General features: G+C 38.1%; 2 protein-coding genes across 2 annotated transcripts; both read right to left on the minus strand.

The window, feature by feature from the left end:
• Nucleotides 1-8,235: 8,235 nt before the first annotated feature.
• LOC110442044 (putative uncharacterized protein DDB_G0282133) lies at nt 8,236-17,800 on the minus strand. The gene is made up of 3 exons (XM_021485446.1): nt 17,767-17,800; nt 9,717-11,462; nt 8,236-8,294 (listed from the first exon to the last, which is right to left on the minus strand). Exons 1-3 carry the CDS (start codon nt 17,798-17,800, stop codon nt 8,236-8,238), a joined length of 1,839 nt encoding a protein of 612 aa, XP_021341121.1.
• LOC110442038 (zinc finger protein 239-like) lies at nt 17,425-20,857 on the minus strand. Its single transcript, XM_021485443.1, has 2 exons — nt 20,781-20,857; nt 17,425-19,536 (listed from the first exon to the last, which is right to left on the minus strand). The coding sequence occupies exon 2, from the start codon at nt 19,112-19,114 to the stop codon at nt 18,101-18,103; it is 1,014 nt and encodes a 337-aa protein (XP_021341118.1). The 5' UTR covers nt 19,115-19,536; nt 20,781-20,857; the 3' UTR covers nt 17,425-18,100.
• Between the last annotated feature and the right edge of the window lie 434 nt (nt 20,858-21,291).

Below are 21,291 nucleotides of genomic sequence, written 5' to 3' on the forward strand. Positions count from 1 at the left end.
CCGGTACTAAATTCAATATATATTTAAATATATCTACTTTATGTTTATGCCTATTATCATTGTTGACATTTAATTGTAAATGTATTACGGGAGAAGGCTGTGATAAATTATAAAAACTTGTGCCCCATCCCTTGTTTGATTTCATTGGCAACAAATTTATGTTTAAAGCTAAATAAATTTAAATTCTGAATATTGGCAAGTGTGCAATTAACTTCTGATGATGAATAATTACTGTTCAATAAGTTTGAATACGGACTTAGAAATCATATAACTAGGTTTCATAGTGCGGTAAGAAGTTGCAGTTGCCTGACGGCCCCTCTCTGGGGGCCCCTTTGGAAACCGTTTCCTCTCGCTCGCACCACTTGTGTTTACTGCCTAATCGGCGCTATTTTTAGCAGGGCTTTCCCGAACAATTCTAGTGGTTAAACTGGACATTTGGAACGGACTATGAATATGGGGATAGCGAGGTCAACTGACCAAAGGTTAATGTCATTGGGTGAAAGGTCAAGGTTAAATTTTGTATCTTTTCACTGGTGAACATTTCGCTATGACACATTGAAGCAGTGTTGCTCAGAATTAAACAAGGAGTCAATTGACCAAAGGTCAAGGTCACTTGGTCAAAGGTCAAGGTTAAAATTTTGTACCTTTTCCCATTTTGTTATGACATTATGAAGCAATGATGTTCAGAACTAAACACAGAGTCAACTGATCTTAGTTCCAGGTTACTTGGTCCAAAGGGTCAAGGTCAAGTTTTGTATTTTTCACTGATGAACATTTTGTTATGATATTAAGAAGCAAAATTGATCGGAATTAAATAATAAGTCAACTGACCAAAGATCAGGGTCACTGGGTTAATGGTCAAGGTCAAAGACAAAGTGGACCTCTGACTTTGACCCTGGCTCTTGATAGAGAAGGTATATAAGGTGAAATAAAACAAATCATAGCTAACAAATGAGTATTGCACCGGTAATTACATTTCTGTTAGCCTAGCAAATATGGAAGCGGAAACACATCACAACATAGTACATGTAAAATGTATATTTTGCTTCCTTGCGATTCTTTTTGAAGTCTAAATGTCAAACGTCAAGCTCAGCTATATGGGCAGATTGCTTCTTGATGATAATGGGGGATATAATTGCCACAAGACGGGGCCCTTACTGACCTGTCAGTGTTCTAGTTGTGGCCTAGCTCTCTAGAACAAGAAGCACAGGCGCATTAATCATTAATAGCTCACCTGGATTTTTATTTTTCATTAAAAGTTGTTGATGACCTCTAACCATACCAGAAATATCAGCTGGGGGATCTCATTAATTTCCATGTTTTTTTAGACCGGAGATATGCTACAATTTTGGCAGTCATTCAGGAAAAGTAGGTTTTTGAAGTTGAAATGTCTTATTTTTCTCTTTACCGGAAAACATACCTTGAATATATTTTGTATCATGTACATTGTATCTTCTGGAAAATGAATAGACACTTTATATAATAGAGATGATAAATACAGGTACCTTATGCAATGAGGCTGTATTATATATAGAGAATACCCTTACTCAATAAATAATGACGCTTTATGAGGAAAATCCATAAATAAATTTCAGCAAGTAGATGATATACATGTATATTTGAAAACTGTCTCGGGATATATTTCATATACATAACATCATTATAAAAAAGGTATACAAAATATGTAAAGATAGTATTATGTGTACATAGTATATATTTAATATATTTATAAAACAAGGCAAAGTTTTATGTGTAAGGCAATCCATAGTCTCCCAAAGGTAATGATTTCTATATTTAACAAACAGTACCTATCATGTCAGAATGTATCTACTGTTAGGAAAGTATCCTGATACATACTTCTTGCACTCCTCCATCCCAAGAATTAGATGTCCTTGTACACCAAATCTGGTTACTCAGGTGAAATAGTATAGAAGTACAGAGTGCAAACATATAATCCCCCCGGGAATCAGTGGGGAACTAAAAAGTGTATATAGAATATATGCAAGTGGTTAACTTTTTATATACTCTGTATACAACTTTGTACACCACTTTTTCTTTACTATGTACAGCCATATAGCACTCTCCGTATATTCTGTTTATCACTCATTTATACTCTGAATACAACTCCCTGTATAATATTTATACCACTCTCTATGCTCTGTATACCACTCTTAATATACTATGTAGGTCAATTTTGTATACCCTGTATACCACTCTTTATATACTATGTTACAAGCCCAATCCTTATATACCCTGTATATCACTCTTTATAAGCTGTATACCACTTTTTATAAGCTGTATACCATTCTTTATATACTTTGTATACCACTCTCTGTATACTATGCATATCACTCATTATATACTCTGTAAACCACTTCTTATATACTATCATTATATAACCTTCTCAATATTTTTTTGTAAATACATATTGGTTATATTTTAAAATAAACAAGAGGCACTGAGTTAGGACCAGTCTCCTGGCAAAATCCTATCAAAAGCGTATCCAAATTTTGAAGCTCAGCAATATATATACTACTACAGCCAGGTTTTACACATGTATTTACTATCACAGACAGGTATTACACACGTATACCTATCATATACAGGTATTACACATGTACTACTACAGACAGGTATTAAACATGTACTGCTACAGACAGGTATTAAACATGAATATACTATCACAGACAGGTATTGCACATGTATTTACAACCACAGACAGGTAATACACATGTATATACTATCAAAGATAGGTATTGCACATGTATTTACAACCACAGATAGGTATTACACATGATATATTCTATCAGTTTTAACAGACAGGTATTACACATGTACATACTATCACAGATAGGTATTTCACATGTAATTACTACTACAGAAAGGTATTACACATGTATATATTATCACAGATAGGTGTATACACATGATATATTCTATCAGTTTTCACAGACAGGTAATATTACACATGTATACCTATCATATACTGATATTACACATGTATATACTACTACAGACAGGGGTGGTCGGATGGTGCAGTGGATAGCGCACTTGCCTTTCACCAAGGCGGCCGGGGTTCGATTCCCCGATCAGACGTGAAAAGGTTGGGGTCACCTGCCTGACCACTTGGGTTTTCTCCGGGCACTCCGGTTTCCTCCCACACTAAGACCCCCTCGCGCTAACATCCGGGCCAACAAGAGTGATTAATATAAGTTGAAAAAACTTGTTTCACAATTGTTGTAAAATAAATAAAGTTGATATTGACGGACAGGTATTACATGTGTATTTACTATCACAGACATGTATTACACATGTATTTACTATCACAGACAGCTGATATAACACATGCAATTACTTACTACAGAGAGGTTCCTATATTATAAACTATTGTTGTTTCTGGGGGGAGGGGGTTGAATGGAAAATAGTTTTATTTATTTATTTATTTTCTCATTATATAAATATCTGTTTTACCATGAAATCTTATATTTGAATGGTAATAAAGTGCATGCTGTTACCATGTATCTGGCTTGTGCGAAATGCCTTTTAGGTCACAAAATACAATTGTATCTCTACAAAATATATCTAGTGATCAATATCTCGAAGACTTTAAAGAACATGCACCTGATGATGAAATACCACTTATCTGTATATAATTATGTATTAAATACTGAAATATTACTTCTTGTCTGTGATAGTACAAGAAAATACAAGTTTATAACCAGTTTGAAACAATGAATTTATGTTCCTTACATGACAATTGCAATATATTGATAGAACATAGAATTACAAATACATAAGTATGTTCCATTTATGTCTGTGATAGTTAAAACAAATTTATCTGAAGCAATATAATTCAAGATCCATAGCCTGTCAGTGATAATAAATACAGGTGCATGACCAGTCTGAAACAGTAAATAAAAAAAATGTTCCTATTGTCTGTGATAAGCAGCCTGAAACAATTAATAAATGTTCCTTATATGTTTGTTATAGTTAATACAAGTTAATAAGCAGCCCGAAACAATTAATAAATGTTCCTAATATGTTTGTTATAGTTAATATAAGTTTATAACCAGTCTGAAACAATTAATAAATGTCCATAACCTGTCTGTGAATTTGTACGGGTAATGATACAATTTTATCAAATTACTTTTAAAACATGAAATCCGTGAAGAAAATCAAGATAAAACATTTTAATGACTAAATTGTAAGTTATACATGCAGTAGGATCGTTTTCCTTCAGTTGTGAAATACATAGGAACATCCCTTTCTCCACCACTTCCCCCCATCTACTTTATAATGCTTAACCTTTTAAAATAATGGTAATACCACGGAATTAGATTAGAAGTCCGTGGTAATACCGCTATAACCAGACATATATTTGTTGGCATTAAACTTCTACTTTCACTTTCACTTTCACATACTTCATTTCCGGTTAAGAAATACGAAACTGAGGCTTTCGATTTAATGCTTTACCGTGCACAGCCTGTAAGCATACATCCTAAATGTACATTGTACCGGAAGGACCTAACCGTACCGCGGCGCGTTCGCTTTGCTAATGAAACGATGTAAACGCCATGTACAGTCAGGGATGTGAATGGTTATATTGTACTGAAACAATTGTACTATTACAGTTAGGGATGTTGACCTGTACAGTCAGGGATGTACATTTAAGTTGTACTATTGTACCGGTACAATAATATAACTTCAAGTTACATCCCTGAGTGTACAGGTCAAAATCCCTAGCTTTAACCAAACAATAATATAACTTAAATTTACATCCCTGAGTGAACAGGTCAACATCCCTAACTATACCGGTACAATAAAATAACTTAAAATTACATCCCTGACTGTACCGGTCAACATCCCTAACTGTAGCACTACAATATAGCAACTTTAATTTACATCTCTAACTGTACTGTTACAATAATACAACTTAAATTTACATCCCTGACTGTACAGGTCAACATCATTAACTGTACCGGTACAATAATATATCTTAAATTTACATCCCTGACTGTACAGGTGAACATCCCTAACTGTAGCACTACAATAAAGCAAGTTTAATTTACATCCCTGACTGTACAGGTCAACATCATTAACTGTACAGGTACAATAATACAACTTAAATTTGCATCCCAGACTATATAGAACAACATCTCTAACTGTACCGGTACAATAATAATACAACTTAAGTTTACATCCCTGACTGTACAGATCAACATCCCTAACTGCACTGGTACAATAATATAACTTAAATTTACATCCCTTTTTGTTTCAGTACAATAAAACAATTTACATCCCTGACTGTACATGTACAATTATATAACTTATGCGTGTAGAAAAAATTAAAAAATCATAATCTGTATGAGCTTTTAGCTCCAAGTCCGAATGTGGGTCATTGTTTAAACCTATCCAAAACTAGATTTAAAACAGTTGACGGAAACAATTGGTATCAAGAACTGTGGAACGATATGGGACAATTTAATGGAAACAAACTACGGACTTATCGAACGTATAGATCAGCTCTTGTACCAGAATCATACACTAGTATTTAATGTGGTCAATTTTAGACATAGGCAGTTGTTAACTAACTTCCGATGTTGTGAATTGTCCTTCTGTAGCTCTAAACGATAACAAACAGTCAGAATCGGTATTAGATGAACTACATTCCTTGGTAGACTGTGCATTTTATTCTGAATAACGACATTTTAGTTGTGAGGTGTATATTTACTTTTAATTTGACAGATGTAATTGTCATACAGGTAAACGAATAATGATACTTATCGCCAACACCAGAAAAACATAACGGGCATATTTTCTCATACCGTGGTATCCCAGACCATCTGTTAGTTTTAATAGGTAGTGCGTATTAGATGTTCTGAATAACACACAGTTATTCTATTTTGGCATTTAAGTTTCACTTAATATGGTCTGAAATTCAAATTGAGATTTGAGTATTGCGTACGTTTGATCACGTAATGAATTTAAGAATACACAGGTCAATAAAAACCCTATTTTTAAAAGGCAATCGATACTCGTTGAGATGGACTGAAAACATAAACGGAGAGAGGTCTTTACCCTTGACCCTGCTTTATCCCGATGTTACAGAAATCAGATGTACTATTCACGTTTGTAACCTTCGATTTTGTATTCGTGTAAATGTTATATTATATATCACTTGAAAGATTTTCCTGTAATGTTCCTTTTTATTACATTTGCCCATAAACCTTTCTTCACGGCAGTGCTATATGCTTTATTATCATCTTTATTTCCTCCAAATGAAGATTATAATATATTTCATATCAATAAAGACAAAATAATACAATAGCAAAATCAAAACAATGGATAATTACATACATGTCACAAAAAAAATGTATATATGTTATTTATTGGACATATGGTAAGGTATGCGTACATTGTACAATAAAATTCACCCTAACGGTTATATGAGCATGTGAATCAATAAAGAAAGTGTCATAAATAATTTTGTAATTACTAATTAAACATATCGATACATGTATATAGAGTTACTTTCAAATCAGCTGCTGTAAATTGTTAAAATTTTATAGACATTTGCCACAGAAGTAATTCTAAATTCTTCCAATTCATTATTTTCTAACCAGAAGTTAACTTCGCCTCTAAGCGGATGAATAACTAAATGTCAGGTCGTGTATATTGGCTATATCCATATATAGCTCATCTCTAAAAGTACTCGTAAAATCACATCTTAATACAACATATCCTGCATGATCTTGGTAGAGCACACCGCACTTGTGACAAAGTTTTGTAGTTCTACTATTTCTAATTGTTACAATTAGATTCATTATAAAATGTATCTTATCTCTGTATAAAGGTGTTTTTTTTTATAACAGCGGTTGTAACTTATAAAATAAAATAAAATAAATAAAAAAAAAACATTTGATATAGCGCCCTATCTAGCTAACATAATCCACTCTAAAGCGCTTTACAGTACATAGATACACAATTTTATACAGTCAAAACAAATAGCATATATATATTAATCAATACAATATTGAGGAATTCGCAGGAGCTGCCTTATCAGGCGCTAACTACTATTCCTATTCCACCTGGCTAATATCTCCCTATGTGTGTATGCCTGTGTGTGTGTCACCTGGATATTCTGACGTTTTAACGACTTTTTCATATCGGTCTGTCGTCGATTAACGATAGACCGATATGAAAAAAGTCGTTAAAACGTCAGAATAATTCGGACTATGTGCTGCATATCATGAATATTATTAAATTTGTTAAAATCATAGTCACTTGAAATACGTTCCCTAAAATCATGTTCCCTGTTTGGTTAAAACAGACACTTTTTCCAGTGTCTCTTATCAGGAAAGGTTACAATGATCTATAAATTCATGCACATATTTGTTCAGACTATACTTCTGAATTATTCTTTATAAATCTAGACAGAAACTCTGCTTTTTAATCAAACAATTTGTATCCATCAACACAACTGCTGCAATCAATCGATTCAAAAATAACTTAAATGATGACGTAGTCCTACCCATTCTATATAACGTTAGCCTTTCAAAAAATAGTAAACTCTTGACGTCAACAATAATTTCTATGGATTACCATTCTATTAGACTAACAGCATAATAATGTTACTTTTTATTATATCTGCCCATAAACCCATCTGCACGGCAGTGTCAAATGCTTTACGGAAATCAACATAGGGGAAATAAACGAGTATTAAGTGCATGCAGGGAAAATAAATGGATTACGTCGTGCATGCAACATATTTTCTGTTGTAGAAAAAAACTTATCCTATTTCTAAATTCAGCTAAATAACAGTGGTTTTTTAAGTATTCGTTTATGATGCCGCTTTGTTATAACTAAGATTTCATTGTTTATCGAGTAATTAATGTATCAGCGTATCCATACAGATACAGATTTTTATTTAGTACTACTCACGACAACGCAAAACGAACGCACCAGTACAGTCGCGTCCTTCCGGTACAGGCAAGTACGAGTACAGTTTGGGATGTGCGATGGGAGATATCACTGCGTATCTGGACTAAGACCACAATTACTTTTACTATATGTTTCATTGTAACATTTAATTTCATAACAAATTCCCAATATTCGATAGCCAACTTTCCATCTAACCTGGTCAAGAGCAACATCTTGGGAGTAAAATATCAAAATGTCAACATAGCATGTTAAAATTTTGATCGTCTGCATAATCGTCTGCATGTGTCACCAATGTCAAAAGTAAACTTCCGGGTCAGGGGTAGAGGTAAACACGGGACTTTTCACACAGCACCCTGCACCAAAAAATAAATGCACAATATAAAAATTTGACACAGAAATTGTTAGATTGATATCTCCACAGTTTTTAACACCAAACGTTTACACTAACCCCAAGTTCTAAGAGGCATAGTGTATTTTTTTTTTTTTTTTTTACTAAAGTACCTATATTTCTAAGGGACTTTGTTCGTAGGTACTAAACCCGGAAGCATTTAATTGTGACCTCAATCCTATTATGTTCCAGAAAAATAACTTGGGGTGGTAGGCCTAGTGTTGTGAGGAAAATGCGGATAAAATTGGAAAACCTTATACATGTAGTGCAGACATTTTTCTTCAAAATTGGAGCATAACCTGTATCTTGCATTCTGTCTAAAGTAAAATAATAATATCTTTATAAAAAAGTACTTGTACGTAACACATGATATTTCCACATAACTTTTTTTAAAATATATTTGTTATCCTTTAAATTAAGAATACTTTTAGGCCTTACATGTTACCATTGCCCATCAAGATTACGTAATGTCTGGTACTGGACAGTATATATAATGTTCTTTTCTATGACATGGTCTTGGTCTTTTCCTACCTGTTTTCTTGTCTGATCGTCTACATATTAATTCTGCTAATGTAAATAGAATATATTGCATCATCGGGGTTATGCTCACTTGATGGCACGCAACTAGCTATTTGATCGGTCTCGGGTAAAAAAAATAACACTTACCAGTCGCTAAGCAACAACTACACAAACACCAATTCAAAGCCAGTCAATGTTACCGTTACGCGGCTGTGATATTATTTTGGTGTCAAAAGATCAAACCAGTCGTCTTGTTTCCTTTGATTTTTTTTAGTAGGTAATGGTGTGATTGGTGTTTGTGTAGTTGGTGTGACTGGTGTTGGGGTGATTGGTGTTTGTGTAGTTGGTACTTGTGTGGTTGGTGTTTGTGTAGCTGGTGTTGATGTGATTGGTTGCTTGTGTAGTTGGTGTTGGTGGGATTGGTGTTTGTGTAGTTGGTGCTGGTGTGACTGGTGTTGGTGTGACTGGGGTTTGTGTAGTTCGTGTTTGTGTAGTTGGTGTGACTGGTGTTGGTGTGACTGGTGTTTGTGTGGTTCGTGTTTGTGTAGTTGGTGTTTGTGTAGTTGGTGTGACTGGTGTTGGGGTGATTGGTGTTTGTGTAGTTGGTACTTGTGTGGTTGGTGTTTGTGTAGCTGGTGTTGATGTGATTGGTTGCTTGTGTAGTTGGTGTTGGTGGGATTGGTGTTTGTGTAGTTGGTGCTGGTGTGACTGGTGTTTGTGTAGTTGGTGTGACTGGTGTTTGTGTAGTTGGTGTTTGTGTGATTGGTGTTTGTGTAGCTGGTGCTGGTGTGATTGGTGTTTGTGTGGTTGGTGCTGTTGTGATTGGTTTTTGTGTAGTTGGTGCTGGTGTGATTTGTGTAGTTGGTACTGGTGTGACTGGGGTTGGTGTGACTGGTGTTTGTGTAGTTCGTGTTTGTGAAGTTGGTGTTTGTGTAGTTGGTACTGTTGTGACTGGTGTTTGGGTAGTTGGTGTTTGTGTGATTGGTGTTTGTGTAGCTGGTGTTGGTGTGATTGGTGTTTGTGTAGTTGGTACTGGTGTGTTTGGTGTTTGGGTAGTTGGTGTTTGTGTGATTTGTGTTTGTGTAGCTGGTGCTGGTGTGATTGGTGTTTGGGTAGTTGGTACTGGTGTGATTGGTGTTAGTGTAGTTGGTGCTGGTGTGATTGGTATTTGTGTAGTTGGTGCTGGTGTGATTGGTTTTTCTGTAGTTGGTGCTGGTGTGATTGGCGTTTGTGTAGTTGGTGTGACTGGTGTTGGTGTGATTAGTGTGTAGTTCGTGTTTGTGTAGTTGGTGTGACTGGGGTTGGTGTGATTGGTGTTTTGTGTAGTTTGTACTGGTGTGATTGGTGTTTGTGTAGTTGGTACTGGTGTGACTGGTGTTGGTGTGACTGGTGTTTGTGTAGTTGGTGTTTGTGTGATTGGTGTTTGTGTAGCTGGTGTTGGTGTGATTGTTGTTTGTGTAGTTGGTACTGGTGTGATTGGTGTTAGTGTAGTTGGTGCTGGTGTGATTGGTATTTGTGTAGTTGGTGCTGGTGTGATTGGTGTTAGTGTAATTGGTGCTGGTGTGATTAGTGTTTGTGTAGTTGGTGTGATTGTGATTGGTGTTTGTGTAGTTGGTACTTGTGTGGTTGGTGTTTGTGTAGCTGGTGTTGATGTGATTGGTTGCTTGTGTAGTTGGTGTTGGTGTGATTGGTTTTTGTGTAGGTGGTGCTGGTGTGATTGGTGTTTGTGTGGTTGGTGCTGTTGTGATTGGTTTTTGTGTAGTTGGTGCTGGTGTGATGATGTTTGTGTTTGTGTGATTTGTGTTTGTGTAGCTGGTGCTGGTGTGATTGGTTTTTGTGTAGGTGGTGCTGGTGTGATTGGTGTTTGTGTAGTTGGGGCTGGGGTGATTGGTTTTTGTGTAGTTGGTGCTGGTGTGATGATGTTTGTGTTTGTGTGATTTGTGTTTGTGTAGCTGGTGCTGGTGTGATTGGTTTTTGTGTAGTTGGTGTGACTGGTGTTGGTGTGACTGGTATTTGTGTAGTTGGTGCTGGTGTGATTGGCGTTTGTGTAGTTGGTGTGACTGGTGTTGGGGTGATTGGTGTTTGTGTAGTTGGTACTGGTGTGGTTGGTGTTTGTGTAGTTGGTGCTGGTGTGATGGTGTTTGTGTAGTTGGTGTGACTGGTGTTGGTGTGATTGGTGTTTTGTGTAGTTGGTACTGGTGTGACTGGTGTTGGTGTGACTGGTGTTTGTGTAGTTCGTGTTTGTGTAGTTGGTGTTTGTGTAGTTGGTACTGTTGTGACTGGTGTTTGGGTAGTTGGTGTTTGTGTGATTTGTGTTTGTGTAGCTGGTGCTGGTGTGATTGGTGTTTGTGTAGCTGGTGTTGGTGTGATTGGTGTTTGTGTAGTTGGTACTGGTGTGGTTGGTGTTTGTGTAGCTGGTGTTGATGTGATTGGTTGCTTGTGTAGTTGGTGTTGGTGTGATTGGTGTTTGTGTAGTTGGTGCTGGTGTGATTGGTGTTAGTGTAATTGGTGCTGGTGTGATTAGTGTTTGTGTAGTTGGTGTGACTGGTGTGATTGGTGTTTTGTGTAGTTGGTGTGACTGGTGTTGGTGTGACTGGTATTTGTGTAGTTGGTGCTGGTGTGATTGGTGTTTGTGTAGTTGGTGCTGGTGTGATTGGTGTTTGTGTAGTTGGTGCTGGTGTGATTGGTGTTTGTGTAGTTGGTGTGACTGGTGTGATTGGTGTTTGTGTAGTTGGTGCTGGTGTGACTGGTGTTTGTGTAGTTGGTGTGACTGGTGTTGGTGTGATTGGTGTTTGTGTAGTTGGTACTGGTGTGATTGGTGTTTGTGAAGTTGGTGCTGGTGTGACTGGTGTTTGGGTAGTTGGTGTTGGTGTGATTGGTTGCTTGTGTAGTTGGTGTTGGTGTGATTGGTGTTTGTGTAGCTGGTGCTGGTGTGATTGGTGTTAGTGTAGTTGGTGCTGGTGTGATTGGTGTATGTGTAGTTGGTGATTGGTGTTTGTGTAGTTGGTACTGGTGTGATTGGTGTTTGTGTAGTTGGTGCTGGTGTGATTGGTGTTTGTGTAGTTGGTGCTGGTGTGATTGGTGTTTGGGTAGTTGGTGCTGGTGTGATTGGTGTTTGTGTAGTTGGTGCTGGTGTGATTGGTGTTATTGTAGTTGGTGCTGGTGTAATTGGTGTTTGTGTAGTTGGTGCTGGTGTGATTGTTGTTTGTGTAGTTGGTGGGACTGGTGTTGGTGTGATTGATGTTTGTGTAGTTGGTACTGGTGTGATTGGTGTTATTGTAGTTGGTGCTGGTGTGATTGGTGTTTGTGTAGTTGGTGCTGGTGTAAATGGTGTTAGTGTAGTTGGTACTGGTGTGATTGGTGTTTGTGTAGCTGGTGATTGGTGTTTGTGTAGTTGGTGTGACTGGTGTTGGTGTGATTGGTGTTAGTGCAGTTGGTACTGGTATGATTGGTGTTTGTGTAGTTAGTGCTGGTGTGATTGGTGTTTGTGTAGTTGGTGATTGGTGTTTGCGTAGTTGGTGCTGGTGTGATTGGTGTTTGTGTAGTTGGTACTGGTGTGATTGGTGTTTGCGTAGTTGGTGCTGGTGTGATTGGTATTTTGTGTAGTTGGTGCTGGTGTGATTGGTGTTTGCGTAGTTGGTGCTGGTGTGATTGGTGTTTGTGTAGTTGGTGTTGGTGTGATTGGTGTTTGTGTAGTTGGTGCTGGTGTAATTGGGATTTGTGTAGTTGGTGCTGGTGTAATTGGTGTTTGTGTAGTTGGTGCTGCTGTGATTGGTGTTTGTGTGACTGGTGTTGGTGTGACTGGTTTTTGTGTAGTTGGTGCTGGTGTGATGATGTTTGTGTAGTTGGTACTGGTGTGATTGGTGTTTGCGTAGTTGGTGCTGGTGTTATTGGTGTTTTGTGTAGTTGGTGCTGGTGGGATGTTGTTTGTGTAGTTGGTACTGGTGTGATTGCTGTTAGTGTAGTTGGTTCTGGTGTAATTGGTATTTGTGTAGTTGGTGCTGGTGTGATTGGTGTTTGTGTAGTTGGTGTGATTAGTGTTTGTGTAGTTGTTGTGACTGGTGTTGGTGTGATTAGTGTTTGTGTAGTTGGTGTGACTGGTGTTGATGTGATTAGTGTTTGTGTAGTTGGTACTGGTGTGATTGGTGTTAGTGTAGTTGGTTCTGGTGTGATTGGTGTTAGTGAAGTTGTTGCTGGTGTGATTGGTGTTTGTGTTGGTGTTTTTGGTTTTTGTGTAGTTGGTGCTGGCGTGACTGGTGTTTGTGTAATTTGTGCTGGTGTAATTGGTGTTTGTGTAATTTGTGCTGGTGTGATTGGTGTTTGTGTAGTTGGTGCTGGTGTGATGGGGTTTGTGTAGTTGGTGTGACTGGTGTTGGTGTGACTGGTATTTGTGTAGTTGATGCTGGTGTGATTGGTGTTAGTGTAATTGGTACTGGTGTGATTAGTGTTTGTGTAGTTGGTGTGACTGGTGTGATTGGTGTTTTGTGTAGTTGGTGTGACTGGTGTTGGTGTGACTAGTATTTGTGTAGTTGGTGCTGGTGTGATTGGTGTTAGTGTAATTGGTGCTGGTGTGATTAGTGTTTGTGTAGTTGGTGTGACTGGTGTGATTGGTGTTTGTGTAGTTGGTGCTGGTGTGATTTGTGTTTGGGTAGTTGGTACTGGTGTGATTGGTGTTTGTGTAGCTGGTGCTGGTGTGATTGGTGTTTGTGTAGCTGGTGTTGGTGTGATTGGTGTTTGTGTAGTTGCTGTGACTGGTGTTGGTGTGACTGGTATTTGTGTAGTTGATGCTGGTGTGATTGGTGTTAGTGTAATTGGTACTGGTGTGATTAGTGTTTGTGTAGTTGGTGTGACTGGTGTGATTGGTGTTTGTGTAGTTGGTGCTGGTGAGATGGGGTTTGTGTAGTTGGTGTGACTGGTGTTGGTGTGGTTAGTGTTTGTGTAGTTGGTGTGACTGGTGTTGGTGTGGTTAGTGTTTGTGTAGTTGGTGTGACTGGTGTTGGTGTGGTTAGTGTTTGTGTAGTTGGTTTGATTAGTGTTTGTGTAGTTGGTGTGATTGGTGTTAGTGTAGTTGTTGCTGGAGTGATTGGTGTTTGTGTTGGTGTTTTTGTTTTTTGTGTAGGTGGTGCTGGCGTGACTTGTGTTTGTGTAATTTGTGCTGGTGTAATTGGTGTTTGTGTAATTTGTGCTGGTGTGATTGGTGTTTGTGTAGTTGGTGTTGGTGTGATTGGTGTTTGTGTAGTTGGTGCTGGTGAGATGGGGTTTGTGTAGTTGGTGTGACTGGTGTTGGTGTGGTTAGTGTTTGTGTAGTTGGTTTGATTAGTGTTTGTGTAGTTGGTGTGATTGGTGTTAGTGTAGTTGTTGCTGGCGTGATTGGTGTTTGTGTTGGTGTTTTTGTTTTTTGTGTAGCTGGTGCTGGCGTGACTGGTGTTTGTGTAATTTGTGCGGGTGTAATTGGTGTTTGTGTAATTTGTGCTGGTGTGATTGGTGTTTGTGTAGTTGGTCCTGGTGTGATTGGTGTTTGTGTAGTTGGTGCTGGTGTAATTGTTATTTGTGTAGTTGGTGCTGGTGTAATTGGTGTTTGTGTAGTTGGTGCTGCTGTGATTGGTGTTTGTGTGACTGGTGTTGGTGTGACTGGTATTTGTGTAGTTGGTGCTGGTGTGATTGGTGTTAGTGAAGTTGGTGCTGGTGTGATTGGTGTTTGGGTAGTTTGTGTTGGTGTTTTTGGTTTTTGTGTAGTTGGTGCTGGTGTGATTGGTGTTTTGTGTAGTTGGTGCTGGTGTGATTGGTGTTTGGGTAGTTGGTGTTTGTGTGATTTGTGTTTGTGTAGCTGGTGCTGGTGTGATTGGTGTTTGTGTAGCTGGTGTTGGTGTGATTGGTGTTTGTGTAGTTGCTGTGACTGGTGTTGGTGTGACTGGTATTTGTGTAGTTGATGCTGGTGTGATTGGTGTTAGTGTAATTGGTACTGGTGTGATTAGTGTTTGTGTAGTTGGTGTGACTGGTGTTGATGTGATTAGTGTTTGTGTAGTTGGTACTGGTGTGATTGGTGTTAGTGTAGTTGGTTCTGGTGTGATTGGTGTTAGTGAAGTTGTTGCTGGTGTGATTGGTGTTTGTGTTGGTGTTTTTGGTTTTTGGGTAGTTGGTGCTGGCGTGACTGGTGTTTGTGTAATTTGTGCTGGTGTGATTGGTGTTTGTGTAGCTGGTGTTGGTGTGATTGGTGTTTGTGTAGTTGCTGTGACTGGTGTTGGTGTGACTGGTATTTGTGTAGTTGGTGCTGGTGTGATTGGTGTTTGGGTAGTTGGTACTGGTGTGATTGGTGTTTGTGTAGTTGGTGTGACTGGTGTTGGTGTGATTAGTGTTTGTGTAGTTGGTTTGATTAGTCTTTGTGTAGTTGGTGTGATTGGTGTTAGTGTAGTTGTTGCTGGTGTGATTGGTGTTTGTGTTGGTGTTTTTGTTTTTTGTGTAGCTGGTGCTGGCGTGACTGGTGTTTGTGTAATTTGTGCTGGTGTAATTGGTGTTTGTGTAGTTGGTGCTGGTGTGATTGGTGTTTGTGTAGTTGGTACTGGTGTGATTGGTGTTTGTGTAGTTGGTGTGATTAGTGTTTGTGTAGTTGGTGTGATTAGTGTTTGTGTAGTTGGTGTGACTGGTGTTGGTGTGATTGGTGTTAGTGTAGTTGTTGCTGGTGTGATTGGTGTTTGTTTAGTTTGTGTTGGTGTTTTTGGTTTTTGTGTAGTTGGTGCTGGCGTGACTGGTGTTTGTGTAATTTGTGCTGGTGTAATTGGTGTTTGTGTAGTTGGTGCTGGTGTGATTGGTGTTTGTGTAGTTGGTACTGGTGTGATTGGTGTTTGTGTAGTTGGTGTGATTAGTGTTTGTGTAGTTGGTGTGATTAGTGTTTGTGTAGTTGGTGTGACTGGTGTTGGTGTGATTGGTGTTAGTGTAGTTGTTGCTGGTGTGATTGGTGTTTGTTTAGTTTGTGTTGGTGTTTTTGGTTTTTGTGTAGTTGGTGCTGGCGTGACTGGTGTTTGTGTAATTTGTGCTGGTGTAATTGGTGTTTGTGTAGTTGGTGCTGGTGTGATTGGTGTTTTGTGTAGTTGGTGCTGGTGTGATTGGTGTTTTGTGTAGCTTGTGTGACTGGTGTTGGTGTGATTGGTGTTAGCGTAGTTGGTGCTGGTGTGATTGGTATTTGTGTAGTTGGTGCTGGTGTGATTGGTGTTTGTGTAGTTGGTGCTGGTGTGACTGGTGTTTGTGTAGTTGTTACTGGTGTGATTGGTGTCTTGTGTAGTTGTTGCTGGTGTGATTGGTGTTTGTGTAGTTGGTGTGACTGGTGTTGGTGTGATTAGTGTTTGTGTAGTTAGTGTGATTAGTGTTTGTGTAGTTGGTGTGATTAGTGTTTGTGTAGTTGGTGCTGGTGTGATTGGTGTTTTGTGTAGTTGGTGTGACTGGTGTTGGTGTGATTGGTGTTAGTGTAGTTGGTGCTGGTGTGATTGGTATTTGTGTAGTTGGTGCTGGTGTGATTGGTGTTGGTGTGACTGGTAATACTGTGATTGGTGTTTGTGTGGTTGGTACTGGTGTGATTGGTGTTTTGTGTAGTTGTTGCTGGTGTGATTGGTGTTTGTAGTGTTTGTGTAGTTGGTGCTGGTGTAATTGTTGCTGCTGTGATTGGTGTAGTTTGTGTTTAAGTGATTGGTGTTTGTGTTTTTGTTGCTGGTCTGATTGTTGTATGTGTAGTTGGTGCTGGTGTTTGTTTATTTGGTGTTGGTGTGATTGTTGTTTGTGAAGTTGGTGCTGGTGTGATTGGTGCTGGTGTCATTGGTTTTGGTGTAATTGGTGTTGGCATAGTTGGTCTGTGTGTAGTAGATAATGTTGGCTGTTTTCGTGATAACGTCACTCCGGCAGGCAGGCACTACTATGTCTGTTCCATTTGAAACTCAGCTGAAGGTCACCTCTACTGAATAGATGTTGTTGTAACATCCTTTTTTTGGCGAGGGCTGGACAGGGAATGTAGTGCAGATTTGGGATTGATTTCAGCATATGCCTTGATCACGTAATTTATCTGTCAGGCCTTGGTGTTATCGTTGTTGATAAATCTCAGTTTTAGGGATGCATCGTCGAATCAGGATTCAGCGCTTGGCAATACACCAGATAAAGCTATTTGTACTCGTGCTGAAGTTGACCAAATCTGCTCGAAGAACAGCTGAAATCTCTGGAGGACAACAGGTATGGAATCATGAGGCAAAGGAAAATGGATCTGGTTGAGAGGTACCAGAAACTTGCTATATCCTGAAATCCCGAACTTAACTGTTTTATTACACCAAAACAAAACGCAGATATCATTTTCTTATTTAAAAACAAATATTTCAAACACCTCGACTCTATCAATGAAATTATTTATGCGGAAGAGTCTCGCAATAAACATTTAATTATGTTGGGTCTAGATCTGTTGAGTACAAGCTTTGCCAACTTCTCACATTTCTGACTCGGTCATTTAGGCAAGGAAATAACAGAAACTGATGAGGGAGTTAGTCTGCAGGGGTGTTTTAGTTTTCGAACTATCACATAGAGAACTAACTACATGGAAATCAGATATATAATGAATTTAATACATTTGTTTGATATAGAGTTGATTTCAAAGTAGAAACAACATTCATATTGTTACATTTAGGTTACCTCCTAAGGATTCAATTATTATATATTGTCAAAAATAAGTCTCACTCATCATCATCAGCAGCTGCCCGATTTGACATATTTCTATGTATGTAACATGCCTAGCCAGAGTTGCATATACTCGTTAAAAACGGTTATATAGATATCTAGGTCTCAAGAGATTATATTTTGTTGGTGAATCCTGTTGACAGTTCATACATATATACTTTATTACTGAACACCATTTTGTAGTTATCGGGTGGATATAACGCACTTGCCTTTCACCAAGGCAGCTGGGCTGTGATGCCCCATCGGACATAAAAAGGTATGTGGGTCACCAGCTGCCCGACCACATAAGTTTTCTCTGGGTACTCAGGTTCCCCACACATTAAGACCTGTTGCACACTATCATCTGTGCAACCAATTATGATTAATAAAAGTTGTAATAACTTGTTTCATAAGAAATGTAAAATAAATCAAGTGTCAATTTATTTTATTACCCTTCTCATATTGACATTGTTCTATGAATCCATGTGTTTTTTAACGCCTAGAAGTTGTACAAAACCCCTAAGCACATATTTCACGTCTGTAGGTCACTGTCCCCTTTCCCCTCTATATGTTATGTTTCTCCTCCAGGCCATCATTCTTGGTATTAGATCTTTTACTGTCAGCTTTCTGAAACTTCTCTTCTATGTGTCCATTCTGGTGCATCTTCAGGACAATAGACTGATTAAAGCCTTGACCACAGACATCACATGTGTATTGCATCGCACCCGAGTGAATCAAGAGATGTTTCTGGAGGTTTGACTGCTGACTGAAGCCCTTGCCACAGACATTACATGTTAACAACTTCCCCCCTGTATGTTCCCTTTGGTGTATCTTTAGAACAGCGGCCTTGTTAAACACCTTACCACAGACATCACACTTGTACCGCTTGTCCCCTGTATGTATCTTGGTGTGTCTTTTTAGTCCGTAGGCCTGCCGAAATCCCTCCCCACAGACGTCACACTTGAAAGGCTTTTCTCCAGTATGTAACATTTTATGTATACGTAAGCCATTTGCCTGAAGAAACAGTTTACCACAGACATCACACTCATGGGAATACTCTCCTGTGTGTACCTTGATGTGTCTTGCTAGGTTCTGTGTTGCCGTAAACTTCTTTCCACAGATTTCACAAACGTGCGGTTTTTCTCCTGTATGCATGACGCGATGCGCCTTAAGGCTGGATGCAAGACAAAACCCTTTCCCACAGACATCACACCTGTGTGGCTTTTCTCCTGTATGTATCATACGATGGCTTTTGAGGTTAGCCATTTGACTAAAGCCTCTATCACAGATATCACATTTGTATGGTTTTTCACCTGTATGAATTACGGCGTGTGTACGAAGATTAGACGCCTGAGTAAACTCCTTACCACAGACGTCGCATTTATATGGTTTCTCTCCTGTATGCAACCTTAGATGTCTCTTCAGGTCTTCTGTCGTTCTAGTCTGCTTTCCGCAGATATCACATTCATATGGCTTTTCTCCTGTATGTACCATGCGGTGAGATGTCAGACCGCCGGTCTTCTTAAACCGTTTACCACAAAAATCACACTCAAATGCCTTTTTTCCTGTATGTACCATGCTGTATATATGTTTCTAGAACTTAGCTATAGATCACAAGTGTGTGTTTGAAATTTTCATATGTAGTGTTTATTTAGTCCATTCGCCCTTCAGAATTCCTTACCATAAATATATGTTGGTTTACACTGTCTCTCGTGTGCTTCCTGTTATGACACGAAGATCTTATCTCAATTTTTAGACATTACATCTAACGTTTTTCTGGTATGTAATCATGCTTATCTTTGTCCAAACTGAAGTCTGTAATCACAGTAGTAATACATACTGTCGTGTAGAACAAGTTTCTTCGATAACGGACTGAGATTCATTCAGATAGATGAACTTTCTTCCGAGATTACAGTTTTTTTTCCAAGGATCATTGATCAGCTCTTCACAACAAGGTTGATTACACAGCAGGGTCTTTGTTTTGTTTTCCAAATTATTTCCTAAAAATGAAATTAAAAAAATAAACACTGTAAAACTAACTCACCAGTATATGTACAATCTCAACACGAAAGGCATTGAGGGCCTATATTCCTCAACAATTTCAATTTGCAAGGCATACAGTAGGCATGTGGTTGACATTAAGCACAGGCGCCTGTAACTGGTATGTAAATATGTATGATAAAAATATATAATAGCCTACCTACACTTCTATATTGACCCCAATTTACTAGGGTAGGCTGCAGGTTAATTCCTGTAGGAACTCTATCTAAATGTTATAAATCTCTGATTTAGATAGAGTTCCATTAGCTGGAGGGTATTTTATATTTTCACATATGTACATGTACAAATGTATACCAGATGCAGGCGCCTGTAGTATGACCTATATCAGTATAGTACACGTGTATTTAGACACTTTTAACGAACCCATGTGGTTGACTAGGTGCAAGGTTGACTGTTAAAGGACTCAAACAACTAAACAGTTTACTATATATGTTATCAGGTCCAGTACACTCTGCCGATTGAGCTATATAGCTGTAAAGACCTATAATAGCTCTATTGACCTATGTGAAATAGGTCTTTTGAGCTATTTTAAAGTGATTTTCTTTTTTAAGGAAAACGAAACAAAGTCGCTTTTAAAAGGGGATTGTATCATTAAGTTGATAACAAAAGACATTAAATATGGGTATTCTTTTTAAAAAATAATGATGTAAAAAAATCGGAAATTTTACATTTATGAAAAATGAAAATAAATATCTAAATGTATGCTTTTTGTAGTCAACATTACCATCAACCTTATTGTTTTATGCGACTTTGCTTTAATTTAATGAAATTTGAAGTCTGAGAAAATATACCTCAATACAGCTATAATTTATAGGTGTATAGCTATATAGCTCAATCGGCAGAGTGTACTGGACCTGGTTATTACTAAACATTTCTTTGAAGTTCAACACCAGTGACAACTATCTAGATTCATAGATACATACCTTACAAAGGCTACAGAATGACTTTTTTGGTAGGTTAGTGACACATTGGCGTGTCACAGTATAGGTATATGGTCTCCGGAATGCCGGACATTTTTGTCTCTGTATCTGTGTATTTTGGTGGAACAAGAATTTTCCTCTCAGCTCTCATGAAAGCTGTATTGATAGCGTGTGAGGGGAAATCGTAACCTGTAATATTCCCTGTCCATAAAAGGTACATAATAAAGTACTGGTGGTAAAACAAAACTTAAATCAAACTTTACCTTATATCATAAAACCTCTGCCGCAAGTTGTCAACAATATGGGAACTGCATTACCGGAAGTGAATAAAATACAAATGGACTCCACTAAAGTTCAGAATAAAAAGTTTACCTGACCGAAATATAGCGGAATTGACCCGATTATGTTTCAAACATATTTAAATTTAGGCTAGAACTAATTAATTTAAAAAAAGATAAACGTAATAGATTATATTCAGAAGTTGCAAATCTGAAATTTGTTCACAAAAATACTTTGTCATGATTATGGGAACGACATCGACAATTCGACCTATGTCGAGAACTGATGATTTTGATGAGTATATCTTCGTCCGTTTTTTATGAAACCGGTCCCATGCTCATGGCTGGCTTACATAATGTGAAAACGTTAAACAAAAATGTAAATAGTTCAAACTAAATGTAAATTCAGTTTGGAGTCTTTTCATATTTTTTTTCTGAATCATTGACAAAATACTTGAAAATTGTGTTATCCTTTCATCATCAGAACACGAAATTT

This window comes from Mizuhopecten yessoensis, unplaced genomic scaffold (genome assembly GCF_002113885.1).
Source record: "Mizuhopecten yessoensis strain PY_sf001 unplaced genomic scaffold, ASM211388v2 scaffold716195, whole genome shotgun sequence".
NCBI classification, from domain to species: Eukaryota; Metazoa; Mollusca; class Bivalvia; order Pectinida; family Pectinidae; genus Mizuhopecten; species Mizuhopecten yessoensis.